Genomic DNA, 15864 nt, shown 5'->3' with positions numbered 1-15864 from the left:
CCAAAGATAATTCAACTAAAATGTGGAAAGAAGAGAGAAAAGATGAAGTGATATGCCTTGGTAGCAGGAATAAAATGAAAAATAAAAAGGAAACACCAAGGCATCTTCTTTGCTTAGATTTTTTTATAGGAAAGTTGATGATTTTTCATGGAATTTATTTTAAAAGAAATTTGTCAAAAATTTTTAATTGAGATAATCATAATCGAGTTGGTAATCTTGTTAAAATTGACTTAAATCGACAACACGGCTCCTCAATATACGATACTGATCATAGCTTTGCAAAATACAACTGTCTGGTGGTGGTGGGGGGGTGTATTTTAATGAAAAAACAAGTTTACTCTTTTTACATTCTTAGGTGCAGTTCTTAAAACCCTCCATGCCACTGATGACGTTTCAGGTCGAAATACCTTCTAAAAGATTTCAAGATAGCTTTGTTTATGATGCCTCGGGTGGTTTGTTGGTTCTTAAAAACGGTTATACCTCCATTGTCAAAAAATATTTAAACACAGAACTTCAAGTTCTATATCACAGAGAAGGAAAAATTACAGCCTCAGCAAAATGTAAAATACGTGGTTGTGACGTCAAGTATAGTTTTAAATCGGAATTGGACCAGACATTATCATGGAGGGTGATAAGCCATTCGCAAAGTTTACCGTAATACAGAATGGCGCACCTTCCCACAGAGAAGTAATTTCGAAGTCAAAACCTTCGATATTGCCTGTATTGTTACAGGGAAATGACACGCCTTACCACAACAAAGTGATATCTAAACCCTCGATGTCCATGACAATGCATCAGGTTGATATACCTCCAAAGAATTTAAAGATTGCTTAGCTCAAGCTGCTGCGGGTGGTTTGTATTTTCTTAAATAAACTTCATACCTCTATTATCAGAAAACGTGTAAACACAGTATTAAATGGTGTTTTTAGTCAATTGGTGTTTTTGAATAATCACAGAACAGGAAATTTTACAACATCCGCAAAATGTAAAAAGCCAATGTTTTGAGAAAATAACCAAAAACAACCTTTTCTCTATTGGAAAATACGTTTTAAAATATGATTATCGGAAAAAAGTGGAATGCCTTTGATTGACAAATATTTCTATTTCTCTTTAAATCGATATATGCTTTCAATTCCAACTTTTATTTCTTTAAAAAACTTTTATTCGGTAAAATGCGACTATATCAGGTACACATCAATAACTGAAACATATAGCTTGACCGTGATTAATGAAAAAGCAGTCTACATTATCTGGATTTTATACTAATCCTTAGAATTATCATCAAAATTAAAATAATAATGGAGTTAAGTCAGAAAAGTATTTGACACAAAATAATTTGGATGTTAAATTTTTCCTATGAAAATACCCCCAAAGGCATTTTCAATGACAAAACCTCCTAAATAAACTATTTTTTTTTAAATCTTGGGATAGGGAGTGGATTTCAAATTTGAGTTCTGCTTCCCCGTAAATCTTTCGCTTATTAGTCCATTGGCACGTGTTTTCTTTCAAGAGGGGGAAGGGGTGCTGAAAAAACTGAGAACCTTTTTATATGGAGAACCTATGACTCTCTCGGGAAAACTGGAAACATATCTAGATTTAGAAACATCGTAATTTGTGTGTGTCGATACTTTTCATGACTATTGATTCGCGGATGCGATACAACTGAGTATCGTCACTTTTGGTATCGTACTAAGGGATTGGCAATTCTTAATTTAGTCCGGCGTAATCGTCAAATTATTTTGCAGTATTGTTAAATTTCAAAATGATATCGCTCATTGAAAGTATAAAAGATAAAAGTTTTGCCAATGTAGTGAATATTGGAGGCTATAGGGCGGAAGAGTATTCGAATCTTTTTCTCATTCCTTTAGCTTTTGACATTTTGATTAAATGTTTTATATTGGTAAAGTTGAAATGTGCCTAGATTTAGTTAAGCAGTTTCGCTTATTTTTAAGCGGTTTAGTATATTAGATAAGCAGTTAGTTTATTTGTGTATCTATACTTTCAAAATTATTGATTCGCCGATGTGATACAGCTGAGCATCGTTATTTGTGGCATTGTGTTTTATTGTTAGGTAACTCAATTTAGTCTGGAGCAGTTGCTAAATTATTTTTAATTACTGTTGAATTTGTTTAATTTATTAAAAGTCCAGAAGTTGAATAAAGTTGCATTTTTCTTATTTCTTTTGTTTTGGTTGTTATGTGGTTTTAATTAAATATTTAACAAGGTAGGACCCAAGAATTGACCCTAGCCTAGAAAATGTCAGGTTCAATTAGGAGGGGGCAAATTTGTTGTTTTTTCAATGAAAATACCCTCAAAAAATTAGTTTCTAAGATTTTGAAGAGGGCTAAGAATCTGGGGATGCATCCCCCTCCCCAATTGAAACCACTGGGATAAATTTTTAATTAAAAATACCGATAATGTAGACATGATAAAAACTCTAGGATAAACTGGGGAAAGTATATTTGTTTAATCGATGTCACATTCATTTTGCCAGCGTCCATTGTATCGTCCTCTGCATCTTGACCGCCATGCTTTCCATGCGTTAAATCCCATCGTGCTATGAATAAGCATTGCACATTTTATGTCATTTGATATATCTGAATCTGTTAACACTGAAAACATAATAATAGTTACAACAATTACCACTTAAGTAAGGGGGCTACTATGTACACTGGTGGTAAATGTAAAAATGGAATAATTATGCCTACTAAATTTTATTTCAGTTTAGTTTTAGTTTATTTACCACAAACTCCTACCTTTTCTAAGTACAAACCACTGCCCTTAGAAAAAACCATTGGAATCTTGCTGGCACACGAAAAAAAAATATTCTGACCTTTATTTAGTACATAATGAAATAAGAGAAACAAATGTTCAAGATTAACAGATAAACTAAATAAATGTGCAGAATAACAAAGAAGGCTGGAAAAAATTGGTAAAGAAAAATAAAAGAAGAACCAGAAGAAGCTAGTAAAAAACCAATATTCGTATCAAGTGAGGTCCAATTTAAGTTGATAAGTAACTATCTATATAGCGCCACTCTTTTTGGTAATACTAAATTTGACTTTTTGGCATACGGACCTGTCCTCTTCCGGTAAATGTTTACTTTCATTCCAGTTTAGAGCACTTACAAATGCTAATTCTAGAAGTGCATCCATTTCTGGTTGACCCTCCTCCTCCATGGGGCAAACTAAAAATGCATAAAGTGGGCTTGCTTACAGGTACACTACCTATAGAGCGAAGCGTATTTGTCCATGAGCCCCGCGGGAAGCGGGGCGAGGTCTGTATTCTATATTTATTTAATAAACCTCATTTGAGGTTTTTTTAAATTTATCACTTTTTGTTAAATAAATATAGAATACAGACCTCGCCCCGCTGCCCGCGGAGCTCATGGACTAATACGCTTCCCTCTATAGGTAATATTAGGTTTAAGCAAGCCCACTTTACGCATTTTAGTCTCGTTGGAGGGGGATTTTAGAAACCTAAAAAATGGATGTCCTTCTCTAATAATGACAAAGAAACAATGTGCAATCATCAGAACCTTGCTATATGCAGTAACACGCACTTTAGAGCCCTTGGAACGAAACTAAACATTTACCCCTATTTGTATTTATATTCTACAGGGGGGCCCCCCAAGATTTCTTGGCACCCTCATTTGTTTTTTTCTCTTTTTTATATAAACTTTACAATTTGGTCAAATATTGCCGCCTTTGTCCCATCCATCCCCCACAACAGTTTGTTCTAGATTTGCCTTCGATATTTTGGACAGCAGCTTTCTGATTTTGCTACCCAATTATTTTAATTATGCTGATTACTAATTTCGTTGCTCAGGAAATCAATAAAGTAATGTCAAAGATGGCATCATAGTACCTCACATATAAAGAGTACCGACTATTTAATAAAAATTTTATGCGAAGAAACTATATGTAAAAAACTGAATAAAAAAGACTGGGAATAACTGAAGCGAAAGAAAAAGCATGTCGTCCCCGAATGTGGTAGGAGGAGGTCGTAAGAAAATATTTAAGGGAAGTTGGAATTTCCTAGGAGGTGCAAAGAGGGAGGGTTTGAGTAGATTGGGATAGAGGATGGGTGTGCCTAACTATGATGGCGTATGGTGGCTTGGTGCTGAAGTGAGTCGTTTATAGTAACAATAGTAGTAATAAATATTTCTTTGACGTACTACCTATAATTCTGCATCCCGTTCAAAGATGAAAAACGTACAATGATAATAATGGAAGAATTAATTTTTACCATATAATATCAATGACTGCTCTAACTGAGGAAAAAAGATGGGAGAAGGGAAATAATCTCAAGGGTTCTTTCGCCTTGAACACAAATTTGAAAAACTATCAATATTAAAGACTTGTTTAATAGATAAAAGCTTCAAGAAGCTCACAATATTATTTACAAGTATTACAAGTATATAGTAACACTATATACAAGTATTACAAGTATATAGTAATACTATATACAAGTATTACAAGTATATAGTAATACTATATACAAGTCACAATACTATATACTGTATATAGTCACAATACTATATACAGTAGTATATTGTCATATTATCTATCTTAATTATTGGAATATCTGGAATATCGGACTTTGCAATCTGTTATTCTATCTTAGATGCCTTTGGGCCCCGGAATGAGCAAGCTGATACGTTACTTTTAGACCCTAAGGAGCACTTGTACGGGTAATGAATATCTGATTTTAGTGAGATCCCACCTTTTCGCCTCTTTCTCTTTTATTTTCGCTGATTTCTATGTTTGCAAACATTTTCTTTCTTGTCTGTGCAAAGGAAAATGTCAGAATCGGATCATAAATAGACATGATGTACAAAACCGGCTCTATTTTTTTTTTCTTCTTTTTTTTTTCACTCAGACCGTTGAGCTAAATTACAATAACCAGCATCAATAAAAAAAATATTTGAATAATAAAATATGGCCACTACACAATAAAATAATGAATTTTAAAGTAACAAAATAAATATTGAACATTGCAAAATAAAAAAACGATGTAATAGAAATGTTACGGTGAATGTCTGAAATCTAGTTAATGTCGTCATTCACCGGTGAATGTTCGAAATTCCTTTTTCTCTGCATCGATTCAATTAGCTTTGCAAGTCAGTTTTTTCAGTCTTATGCAACCTATGCTGGTAAAATTTAATGTTAGGTTAGGTTATATTAGTTTAGATTAGGTTAGGTTAAATTGGGTTCTAAATATCAGAAATTGGTTAAACACCTAACTGAAGCTAACCTAAACCAACCTAACCTCGTATGACCAAACCTAATGTGTATCAAACCTTGCAATAAATTGAATAAATTGACTGGCAACACTGACTAAATTCAAGGAGAAAAAAGGTATTTCGGAGATTCACCAGTGAATGTCGACATTAACCAATTTGTGGACATTCACCATAATAGAAATAAAGATCTTAAATAGCATGAAAGGAATACATGAAAATAGTTTTATTATTAGGCATTGGTGCAGGTTAGGGGATTAGGGATGTTTTGATCCCCCACTATATATCGAAAATTTGTTTTTATTTTTGTTAAAGAATATTCCTTTTTGGTATTTTCATTGAAAAAAAAAAAAAAAAAAAAAAAAAAAAAAAAAAAAAAAAAAAAAAAAAAAAAAAAAAAAAAACAGAATTGGCCTTCAATAGATTTCGAAAAACAATTTACCCCTCCCAACTTTTAACTTTGTGTGGTTTGAGGCCACTGTTCACTGAAAAATAGGATTACAAAAATCTAAATTAAACATTATAGCTAAAAAAAGGGTACGGGGTGACAAGAAAGGCTATGAATAACGTGCGTCGGTACAACAATGGAGAACTATATACTATATTATTTAATTATACCTCTACAAAGGGACAAACTGAGTTTTTGAGTATTGTAATTTCACGCTTTTCTTTTGTGAAACACTTTTTTTTATGGTTTTCTTTAATTGTTTACTTCTATCACTGTTGGTTCAAGAAAGAAAACCTCAAATAGGTTTGGGCCTCACTATAAGATTTATTATAACCTCACGAAAATCAATTTTCAAAACGGGTCTCTTGCCTTCTTAAAAAATTTTATTTCTTTATTTGTCCCATTATTGCATGACGGGGCTAAGTGTTCTTTGTTGCATTGATTCTTGGCCTCAAATAGATCAAGTTGCTATAATTGATTAGCAATCAATTAGTCGCATCTCAATTATCAATTAATCAATTAGTTTTATAGAACTAAGAGACCTGGCATATTCTGAACGACACAAACAAATGTAATTATGCTACAACTCCAGCCAGACGTCATGAAGTAAGCTTTTTGTGACTTCATTCTACTATATCTATATATATAGTTTTAACGAGATGATGATAATAATATTCTTACGTGGGCAACTGACAGAGCATCTATTTTCTTTTGAATTTCTGGGAGAAGAACACCATATCTTGTCGTTTATCTGAAATAAATAGTAATTTTTACTTGCTTCGATTTTCTTTTTCTTCTAGTTAATATATTCTTGCAGTTAAACTTCATTTTTTCCTACAACTGAAACATTCTTTTTCATCTTTAATACCGCATTTTCTCCCATTTTTTTTTAAACGGTCTCATTTTCTCTTTTTTTCTAGAAATTAATGATGGTTGTCACTGATTACCAATTCTCAATTTATTAATATAATACGCATAACAAATAAAATACACTGGGTCACCACGGAGAGACAGAGCTCGTGATTGTGGTGACCCCATCGATATTTACAACATAAGTAACATTAGTTGAAGATCCAATAACCAAGTCCATGGCCCATAACACGAAGCAGAATGACAAAATAAATACCACAATAACAAAACAATCAAACAAACGTGCACGGAGAATGACATCATAAGCAATCAGAGACGATGAATTTAAAAAAAAAAATGTTTGAAAAAAAATCCATAGAAAAGTAAAGATTAATGGTGAAAAGTTTCTAGGAAAAATTTAAAAGTTCATGCCTTATTATATTAAATGATTTAGTATCATCATATACAGTATGAAATTTTCTCCATGCGCTTATTAACATGTTCCTTGGTGAAAATCTCGATCGTTCCGTTATAAATCCAGAAGAAATACGCTGGTCTTTATGCCAAGTCTCATAATGATGAAATTCGCCCTTTCTCCCAAGCATATCAATGGAAAGTCAACCAGAGTTTACTTTCAAAATATTTTGTAACTAAAAACCTTTCGTTCTTTTACTGGCTCAATATTCCTCACGAATAGTGTAATCCTCATATTCTCGACAGAATAAAACTGCCGCAGCTTAGGTGGCTAGGGCACATATAACGCATGGGTAGGAATCGTCTCTGGAATATAGCCTTTGAAGGCCGTGTACATGGTTTTTGGCCTAGAGGGCGCCCTCCTAAGAGATGGAAGGAGAACTTCTCGTCACTCACCTTACCGCACCTTCTACGCCTCGCGGAATAGGGTGTACAAATCGCTACACTGGAATGAAACTATCCTACCTCCAAATGGGCGTCGATTCAAACTATCCTACGTCCAAAACCGCTCTCCGAAAAACTGGTGGTAAGCTTCAAGAATCAATTTTTTTTTTACAAAGATCTTGAATATCAAATTTCAAATAAAGAATATCAATTTTTTTTTACAAAGATCTTGAATATCGCGGTACACTCTTTCGTGAATTGGAACTGGACCAGAATACAGCTTTTGCAAATTGCACGACCCAGCTGACTTCTTCGCTGAAGTTTTCCCCCTTCTTGACCTCGTGATTGTTTCAATCATCTTGATGTCTTCAGCTGCCCAGCTGGTCCGAACACTTATCATGTCAGGCAATGTGTAAGCAACTTTCAACACTCGGATTTCTGTGAAGTTTACTTTAACCCCGTTGATATCGACGTTATTGTAAGGACTCTTCAAACATGCACTTTTTGCAATCTAAAACCACTGAGAAGGTATATACACTGTTTGGTTCTTAGCAAATGTCTCGATGACAGCATGGACCGAATCGTTTTGATTTTGCGTGTGCCCGGTTTCAAGATACATATGAGTAATTACTGTCTTAAATTTACTGGCAAAGTGTAAATTAAGGGAAACAAGGTTCTTGTTCTTGTTTTGTCCTCCGCAATTGTCACTTATGAAAATGAATTCTTTTGCTGTAGTTTTTGGGCCTCTTCTTTCACCATTCTATTGATTTAATTTCTATTTAATAGGAATTAAATCAGTAGAATGGTAAAAGAAGAGGCCCTAAAACGACTTCCAAGGATGGAGGAGACTTAAGTCTTTAAGTAAGTCAATAATCCTTACAAAAGAAAGATAGAATTATATTCCTAACCTTTTCCTCAAGATTTTTGCTCCCAACCGCATAATAATTTTCTGGGCAGCATTCTTTTTCTTTTTTAGGTCTCACAAGTGTTTTCACGGTTTCTCCTCTTCGATCTTCACCGAATAGCACCCTTACAAATTCGAAAAGCGTCATTACTCATTTCCGCTGTTTTTATTATCTCCAGTGGCGAGAGTCTTTATTGTCTGACCAGGTGGTTTTAAGGCAATGAGATACCTTAGAGAGTCATCCTTTACCGTTCATTATATTTCTTCTAAGCTTGTATGGCAAAACTATTTCGAACTGATTGGGTGGTATTGCCTTAACATTCAGACTTCGGATAAGAGATCTGAACATACAACAGACAACTAAATATCGACACCTACCTTCCCAGGAATCTCAGAAGAAAAAAACTAAAATTCCTCGTTTTGTGCCAAAGATGTACATGTTAAATTTTGATCAAACTTATATCATCAGAAAGTATAAATTTTGCTTTTTCGATTGAACAGAGTAAAATTTTCTTTTTGAAGTTTGGGATAGGGGAGACCCTAAAATTGTTCCAGGGTGCTTGCTTGGAAAAGCTAAAATTCTATTCAAACAAATTATCATTTGAGGAGTTTGGTCGTTCTGGGAGTTCCCTGTAGTGCTACCCGCTTCGATTGACAACCTTTTCGACAGAAAAGAAGTAAATTTCCACTTTCTTTTCAGCCAGTTTTCATAGACAAATCACAAATTCTTGACAGCTTCCGATGATAGCTAGTACCCCGGGAGAATTTGCTAAATAATCTTTTGCCTTTGATGCAGTCTGTCGATACTAAGGCTCCCAGAATGATCTAGAAGATATGGTGACGCATTGAACATGTGATTTTATAGCAATATCTAAAGTAAATAAAATAATAAAATAAATACCATACCTTAAAATAAATTTGCATTAATGAACCGGAAGCAGTACTTAACCCGGTTTTGAAAAGACAGACTTTTTTTTACTCTTTAGAAATGATAAATTGGGATTCGCTTGCGGAAATGCATCAGAAAAATAAGCCAATGCAAATAAAGTCCAATTTTAAGGCAGGAACATAAGACAGTAATATCTCTTTTTATCTTTGTTATAGTTTTTTGTTCATCGGAATTTATGCAACATAGTTCACCATACTTGTTATTCTTTATCGTTGTCCTTAACACCTGAAATAAGACGGCGAAACTGCTTGAAGGCACTATACTGACATTTTTTTTACGGGGATCACAATATTGACAGAAGTGGAGAAAAACAATGACAAAATATTCTTGTGACAAATTTTTATGGAACCTCAATTGAAGATTTTCATGGGGAATTAAAATACACACGAAGTGATACATAGTTAAAATTAAAACATAAATATTTATGTTCAAATTATTTCGTCGAAACGTAATGAAGCGAATCTATTGAACTGATTGATGTAAATGGTTATAACGTTTCTTTAGGACAATGGGTTTCTTAAAATATCTTTTTTTATAGTTATGAGGGTTATATAGCCCAAACTAAAGCTTATTTTTTTTTCTTAATATAAAATGAAGTGTAGGGTAACACAGAACAAGTCAACCAGTCTCTACGTCATATCCCGGGAGGGGTAGGGGGTTTGAGCTCCCCCCTGAAATGCTTGCCCGACTCGTGAAAATCTAACCAAAATGAATATAAAAAGTTTTTGATGCATTTTTTGAAGTTTTTTTGTAACCTCCCTCCCCGAAAAATACTTTTATAGACCCACCTCCCTCCAAAAAAAATCCTGGATACGGTCCTGACCAGTCGTATTTATAAACGGTGTACTTGCACGAAGCGGTCAAGACACTTACATCATTGGATTTATTAGTTTCAGATGTGTACATTTAACAAACCAGAATTAAGGTATTTCTCAGAATCTAATCTTCTGCATACAATTGCAATCCAAACAATCTAAACTTGCGTTGAAAACGAGAAAATTTAACCACTTTCGCATACTTTCAGCGCATTTTTCAGTCTTAAGTAATTACAAAACTATTTACAGATTTGTAATTCTATGGATATATTAAACTGACTCTCAGCTATCAACATATATCAAAACAGTCGTCCCAGGTTCCCATATACAAGATATTTTTCCGGTATTTTTGACCCCCCCCCCAAAAAAAATCTCGCTCCTTTAATAATTGCTAGATTTAATAATTATACGAATTTAATTATTATTTGATTTGTAATTGAGTAGGAATTTTGTTTTTATTGCATTGAATTTACAACCACAATCCAGCTGCATAATATCACCACATTCTAATATTATTACTACTACTACTAACAACTTGCAGCAGCACCAAGACGCCTGACGCTAAGACAGCTACACACGCTCCTTCTCCCTCCCAATCTATTCAAAGACTTCCCTCTTTACATCCTTCATTGGAGTTCGAATATACAAGTTATCCAAGGGTCATATCAACAGTGTCATAGTATTAAGTATTATGTTGTATGCTAATTGTATTAAGTTGAAAGTTCTAGACGTTGATGAGAATGACGTTCAAATATAATACGCATATTAATATGTATATCAACCCCATAAGGCTCCAGAAAAATAACGTATGGAATCTGGAAAAGGAACATCAACCCTAAAAAAGAAAATAGTGTCCCACCTCCACCGTGACAGAAATGAAATTTACTAAATTTCTCTTCCTTTAGTAAGATTCAGATTTAAAATCCGCTTAAAATTCATGTTTTCCCAGATTTTAACAGTTCGTAATAACGAACTGTAAGTAAGGGAGTGACTCGGGTCAATAGTAACCGAAACTCTGAAAAAAGGAATTCTGATGATAATTATTACATCAAATGGATTGGCTATTTGTGCTGGTCCCAAATCTTTAAAATTCATTATGTTTAATGTTACCAATCAAAAGCTAAGAGCCTGATATAATTTGCCTGATTCTTGAAAAAGGGGGAAACACCCCAAAAAAACTCGCGTGATTTTAATGAAAATCACACCATCAAATTCAGCATATAAGAGAACCTATCTTAAAAAATGTGGAATTTTGTATTTTTTGCCAAAAGAAAGATCGCAGATGCGTCTTTATTGTTTTTTTTTTCAGTGGCGGTTGTAACAAACCAATAGTCCTAGCAGATCGGGAGAAGGCTCAATAAAGTCAAAATTAAAAGATCTACTGGGCTTATTAAGTGACCAAAAAGATTAGAGGGCAACTGCCCCCTCCCTCGCCTCTTTTTCCTCAAAGACAACCGATCAAAATTTAAAGATAGTCATATGTGATTTAAAGATAGGAGTGACACGACCCCCCACGACTTCTAGGGAAAGGGCTCTAAGATATGCAATCTACCTATTGTTTACATATTGTATTTGTAATTGAGAAATATGTGGAAAGTTTTCAAGAGGAATTTTTGTGCAGGGGTGGGATTTTCCAGGGGAGTGGTTTCCTTAGGGAAGAAAGTTACTGGGTAAAAATTCCATGAAAATTTTACGCGCGTAGGGGGGAGTTCCTGGTATAGTCTAAAATACCGTCAGAAACCAAATATTAAAAAAAACTAACTGTTTCAGCTTAAAGTAAGGAGTAGCATATAAACTTAAAGCGAATAGAAAATATTTTGTATTTGAGGAGAGGCAGCTATTCCCTTGTCCCTTGCTCTTTATGCTAAAGTTTGGCTTCTTGTTCCATTTCTTTAAGAATGACTTCGGAAACAAAGGGCCTTGGAATGTAACAATTATTTTTAAAGAACTAAAAGACTTTGCGTAAAGAGCCAGGTATCAGGAAGTGGCAGCCCTCCTCATATACGTAATAATTTCAGTTCGTTGGAAGTTTTAATTTTAATCCTTATTCTTTTAAAATTTAATCTATTAAGGAACAAAAAAGACTAATAACTTACCCCAAAGATTCCGTAGTTAAAACTGCCATTTGGCATTGCTGCCTTGTTGTGAGTTAAGAAATTGCTTTCCTGTTTGGCCAAACATATCCCTGCAAAGAAAGATGATTAAAAAATTGTGACCTGTATTCAAATACTCTTTTTTGTTGCCTTTAATATTGAGACAACTCGTCAGGGTAGTTGCCGGAGATGGAGGATAGGGAAAACTTTTAAAGCTTCAGTAACTCTGCTAAAATGTTTTGTTTTCATGTAAAAATCCAAGAAGTTATCTCTGGTGGTTTTTAAAAGTATTTCAACTTAACTTACCGAACGAAAAAATATAATAAGACAATCTATCGTCCCACAAAGCTCCATGACTGGGATTTTGTAGAAGTGAGCTGACAACAATGTTTACAAAAGGGATGATCTTGCTGGGATTGATTTCTGGAATTTGCAAGTTCAAGTGGTAGTTGTATATTCAAATAATATTCAGATTATTGTTGCATTACACGAATTTGCATTTGCTACATATTCACTTGAATTTGACTTGGAAGTAATATTGCAATTTTTAAAAGAAGCTTCGTGCAATTTCAATATTACAACCCGAAGCTTTTTTTAAAAGTTGTCATATTACTTCCGATAATACTTTACTTAAAAGTAATTCAAACTAAATTTTTGATCCTATAATATACCAAAATTCGTTTTTTTTTTATTTATTTTGGGTTTGTATGCCTTTGTGTCTTCCAACCTCTAAAACACCTTCGCTTCATTATATTTAGTGTTATTGGTTATCTTGTGTTTAGTTTTAGAGTAATAAAGAAATTCTTCCCTGGGCCGTGGGGCAGGTACTACCAGGAGTTTTGCTTTTACAAGGATTTAAGCATGATCATTCTCGTTTTTCTCTCTTGATAAATACGCTTTTGTTTTCCAGGGGGCCATCGACAACCTCGCCCCTACCTGGCGCAGGTCATGACATTTTGTTAAGGAATTAAAAGAAATAAAAACTGATGAAAGCAAAAGAGATAACTATTCACCACACAATAAATGATCACTCTATTCTGGGAAATATCATCGTATCAAAATTTATTATAAAAAATACAATGGTTCAAAAACATTTGTTTTTGTGTTTATACCTCCCCCCTCCAGACCCTTTGACTGGAATAAAAAAATAGAGACTGATGGGGAACTCATTTCCTTCTTCCTGATTTTGCCAGATTGAAAATAAGGAATTTTTGTGGGCTCAAACAGGGTTTGTCTGAGGGTCAGGAGTAACTCTCAATAGAGGATGAGGAGTGAATCTGGAATTTTAAGGAATAATGCCTGAACCACAAAATCTGATAAATTTTTATTCTGAAGATGAGTTTGAACAGTTATTTTTACCGAAAATATGTTTTTTCCGAAGCCAAATTATTGTGGAAATTAAAACTGAGAAGGATCAAAATTCCCTTACTTTTCTTCCCTATGATCGTTCGTACCCCCTCCCCCCTCCAGTTCTGAAACTGTAATTCGATTAACACCTTCAAATTAATGTTCGGAAAAAAAAAGAACTGATTGATCTTGATTAAGACTTAAAGATTTTGGCCGTAGTTCCACCACAAACAGCACATCCTGAAACTCCTTAAAAATCATAAATTCTTCTTTAAATCATAAATTCCCCTTATTGAGAAATTTTGCATATTTTTACGCTCAATCCTTGAATATGCTCATCCTGTTTGGCATCTTGTCATCTCCAAGAATTTGACAGACAGTATACAGGCAGTCCAAAAAAGTATTTGCGAGAATGGCTAGCGTGGTCAAACACGAAGTAAAGAGAACTAAAAATTTCCTTACCTTTTACCAATAGTGCCATCTGTAACTTCCAGACAAACTCATTATTCCCTAGTCTCCCCACCCTAGATCTCTACTCTCTCGTTCTATTGAAAAAGGCAAATTCTAACCCTGATAAAATTTTCCATAGAAAGATATAAAAGAACGGTACTTTAATGATATAGCACCAACCACTCAAGTTGTTCATCCATTGACGCATTGTAAAACAGGTTTTTCTTAGTTACTTTTAGCCTAGCGTGAGACAAGACAAAGAGAAGCGAAAGAATAGGTTGGAAATATATAATTTGGGCTATTGTATTTGGAAATTGGGGGTTGGGGTGGGGGTAAAGTATTTGGACAGTGCGAAGTTAGAAAACAGTTCTTACTTCATAATATGCCGAATAATTGTACCCAGCATATTAGGCATGCATACCCGCTAAACTTTACCCCCCCCCTTACCCCCATAACGTACAAAACTTATCTTTTCTGAAAAAAAAGAATTGATGCAAAAAGTGAGTAAATATATGGTCGTTGAAACCGATTTTATTTAGATCCTAATTTGGATAGGGTAAAGGATAAAGATTCTCCATAGCTACTATGAAGCACATGCCGTTTAGTTGTTGCTTCAGTTGCCGGGTCTTTTTTAGAGGGACAGATACCAAACCTGTCACCCAACCACGCTGTAGGGAAAATCGAACCCCAGGCTCTGTATTGCAAAGTAGAGCATCAATTCACTGCGAAGCCACAAGGTAAGACCCCTTGTTGACTAAGTTCACATTCTAAGAAGAGTGTCGGTGGCTGTCGTAGCTCTAGTCTCTCGTTATTAATCTTATATTTTCGTATTTCACTATCTACTCGTCTCTTCTTGGCGTTGAAGTGTGGATTACTTATAGTCTGTTGTCTGAACTATTACGGCTTGTTTCTTGTACATTACAAACTTAGTGTTTCTGCATCATATGAACAATCTTGAAAAAAAACCCTGTTATCACGTTAATTTTAGCGGTACAAGAAATCAGTGGGAAACTGGCATGTTTGAAATAATTATCTTTAATTAAAGGTAAGACATCATAAAATGGCAACTGTTGGGGGAGACTCTACCCTCTAATCTTATTTTGTGTTACTGCACCAAAAGCTGCATTATATTAACAGAAGAGCATATTTAGGTTTCATAGCTTAATTTCAGTATCCACGGCTCTCCATGAGCTGTGGACCTCAAAATTCACTTCAATGAAATTTAATAATGAACTCACAGTCCCCAATTTGCCTTCTTGGTACATTTTCCTTCAGTAATATTTTTGCCAGGTCACACCTGTCAAGTCTTATTGAAATTGCAGAAGTTAATAATGTCACTAAAATTATCAATTTCATTGTTCTAGTTGCTGCAACCAGCTCCGAAGCTGAATCACAAATAATCGAGGCTCTTCAGTTTTAGCTATCTTAGAAAATATAAATGCCAACCAAAAATTTCCGAGGAGTTTATAATTCTCTTGCGAACGTTTAATTTAAGCTGTATAGCTTTCAGCTTTTTTCTGCAGTGCACCTACAGACTGCACTCACACAAAAAAAAACTCGGCTGCGTTTAACACACAGCTGCACTGCATGCTAAACTGCGTCTAGGACAGGTTATGGACCCTTAGAAGTGATTGGAACGACTGATTGGAACGAAGATAATCAAATCTTCTTTAATAAGTGTTTAACTGTAAAGATAAACCCTAAATGCAGAGGAACTTAGCTGAAAATTCTGACGTTCAGAGACATGTCACTAATATATACTGATCTGAATATTAGTGCAAGGGGGGGCTATTCATGCCCTTTCAAAATGTGTGCATGTTTAAACACCAAATCTTCTTTAATAAGTGTTTAACTGTATAGGTAAACCCTGAATGTAGGGTAATTTTGCTGAAAAGTCGTACGCTCATAG

General features: G+C 34.4%; 1 protein-coding gene across 1 annotated transcript; it reads right to left on the bottom strand.

The window, feature by feature from the left end:
- Positions 1 to 1126: 1126 nt before the first annotated feature.
- Positions 1127 to 15365, bottom strand: LOC136033248 (lysozyme c-1-like). Its single transcript, XM_065713972.1, has 4 exons — positions 15194 to 15365; positions 12162 to 12250; positions 6372 to 6441; positions 1127 to 2612 (listed from the first exon to the last, which is right to left on the bottom strand). The coding sequence occupies exons 1-4, from the start codon at positions 15309 to 15311 to the stop codon at positions 2467 to 2469; spliced, it is 423 nt and encodes a 140-aa protein (XP_065570044.1). The 5' UTR covers positions 15312 to 15365; the 3' UTR covers positions 1127 to 2466.
- Between the last annotated feature and the right edge of the window lie 499 nt (positions 15366 to 15864).

Source organism: Artemia franciscana, chromosome 11 (assembly GCF_032884065.1).
Source record: "Artemia franciscana chromosome 11, ASM3288406v1, whole genome shotgun sequence".
NCBI classification, from domain to species: domain Eukaryota; kingdom Metazoa; phylum Arthropoda; class Branchiopoda; order Anostraca; family Artemiidae; genus Artemia; species Artemia franciscana.
Note: the sequence above shows the minus strand (reverse complement) of the source record. Positions and strands in the feature narration are given on the sequence as shown.

Coding starts and splice junctions, on each gene's coding strand:
- LOC136033248 (XM_065713972.1), bottom strand. CDS start 15,311: ATGAAATTGATAATTTTAGTGACATTATTAACTTCTGCAATTTCAATA. Junction 12,251..15,193: donor AAGAAGGCAAATTGGGGACT/GTGAGTTCATTA, acceptor CTTTCTTTGCAG/GGATATGTTTGGCCAAACAG. Junction 2,613..6,371: donor ATGCTCTGTCAGTTGCCCAC/GTAAGAATATTA, acceptor TTATGTTTTCAG/TGTTAACAGATTCAGATATA.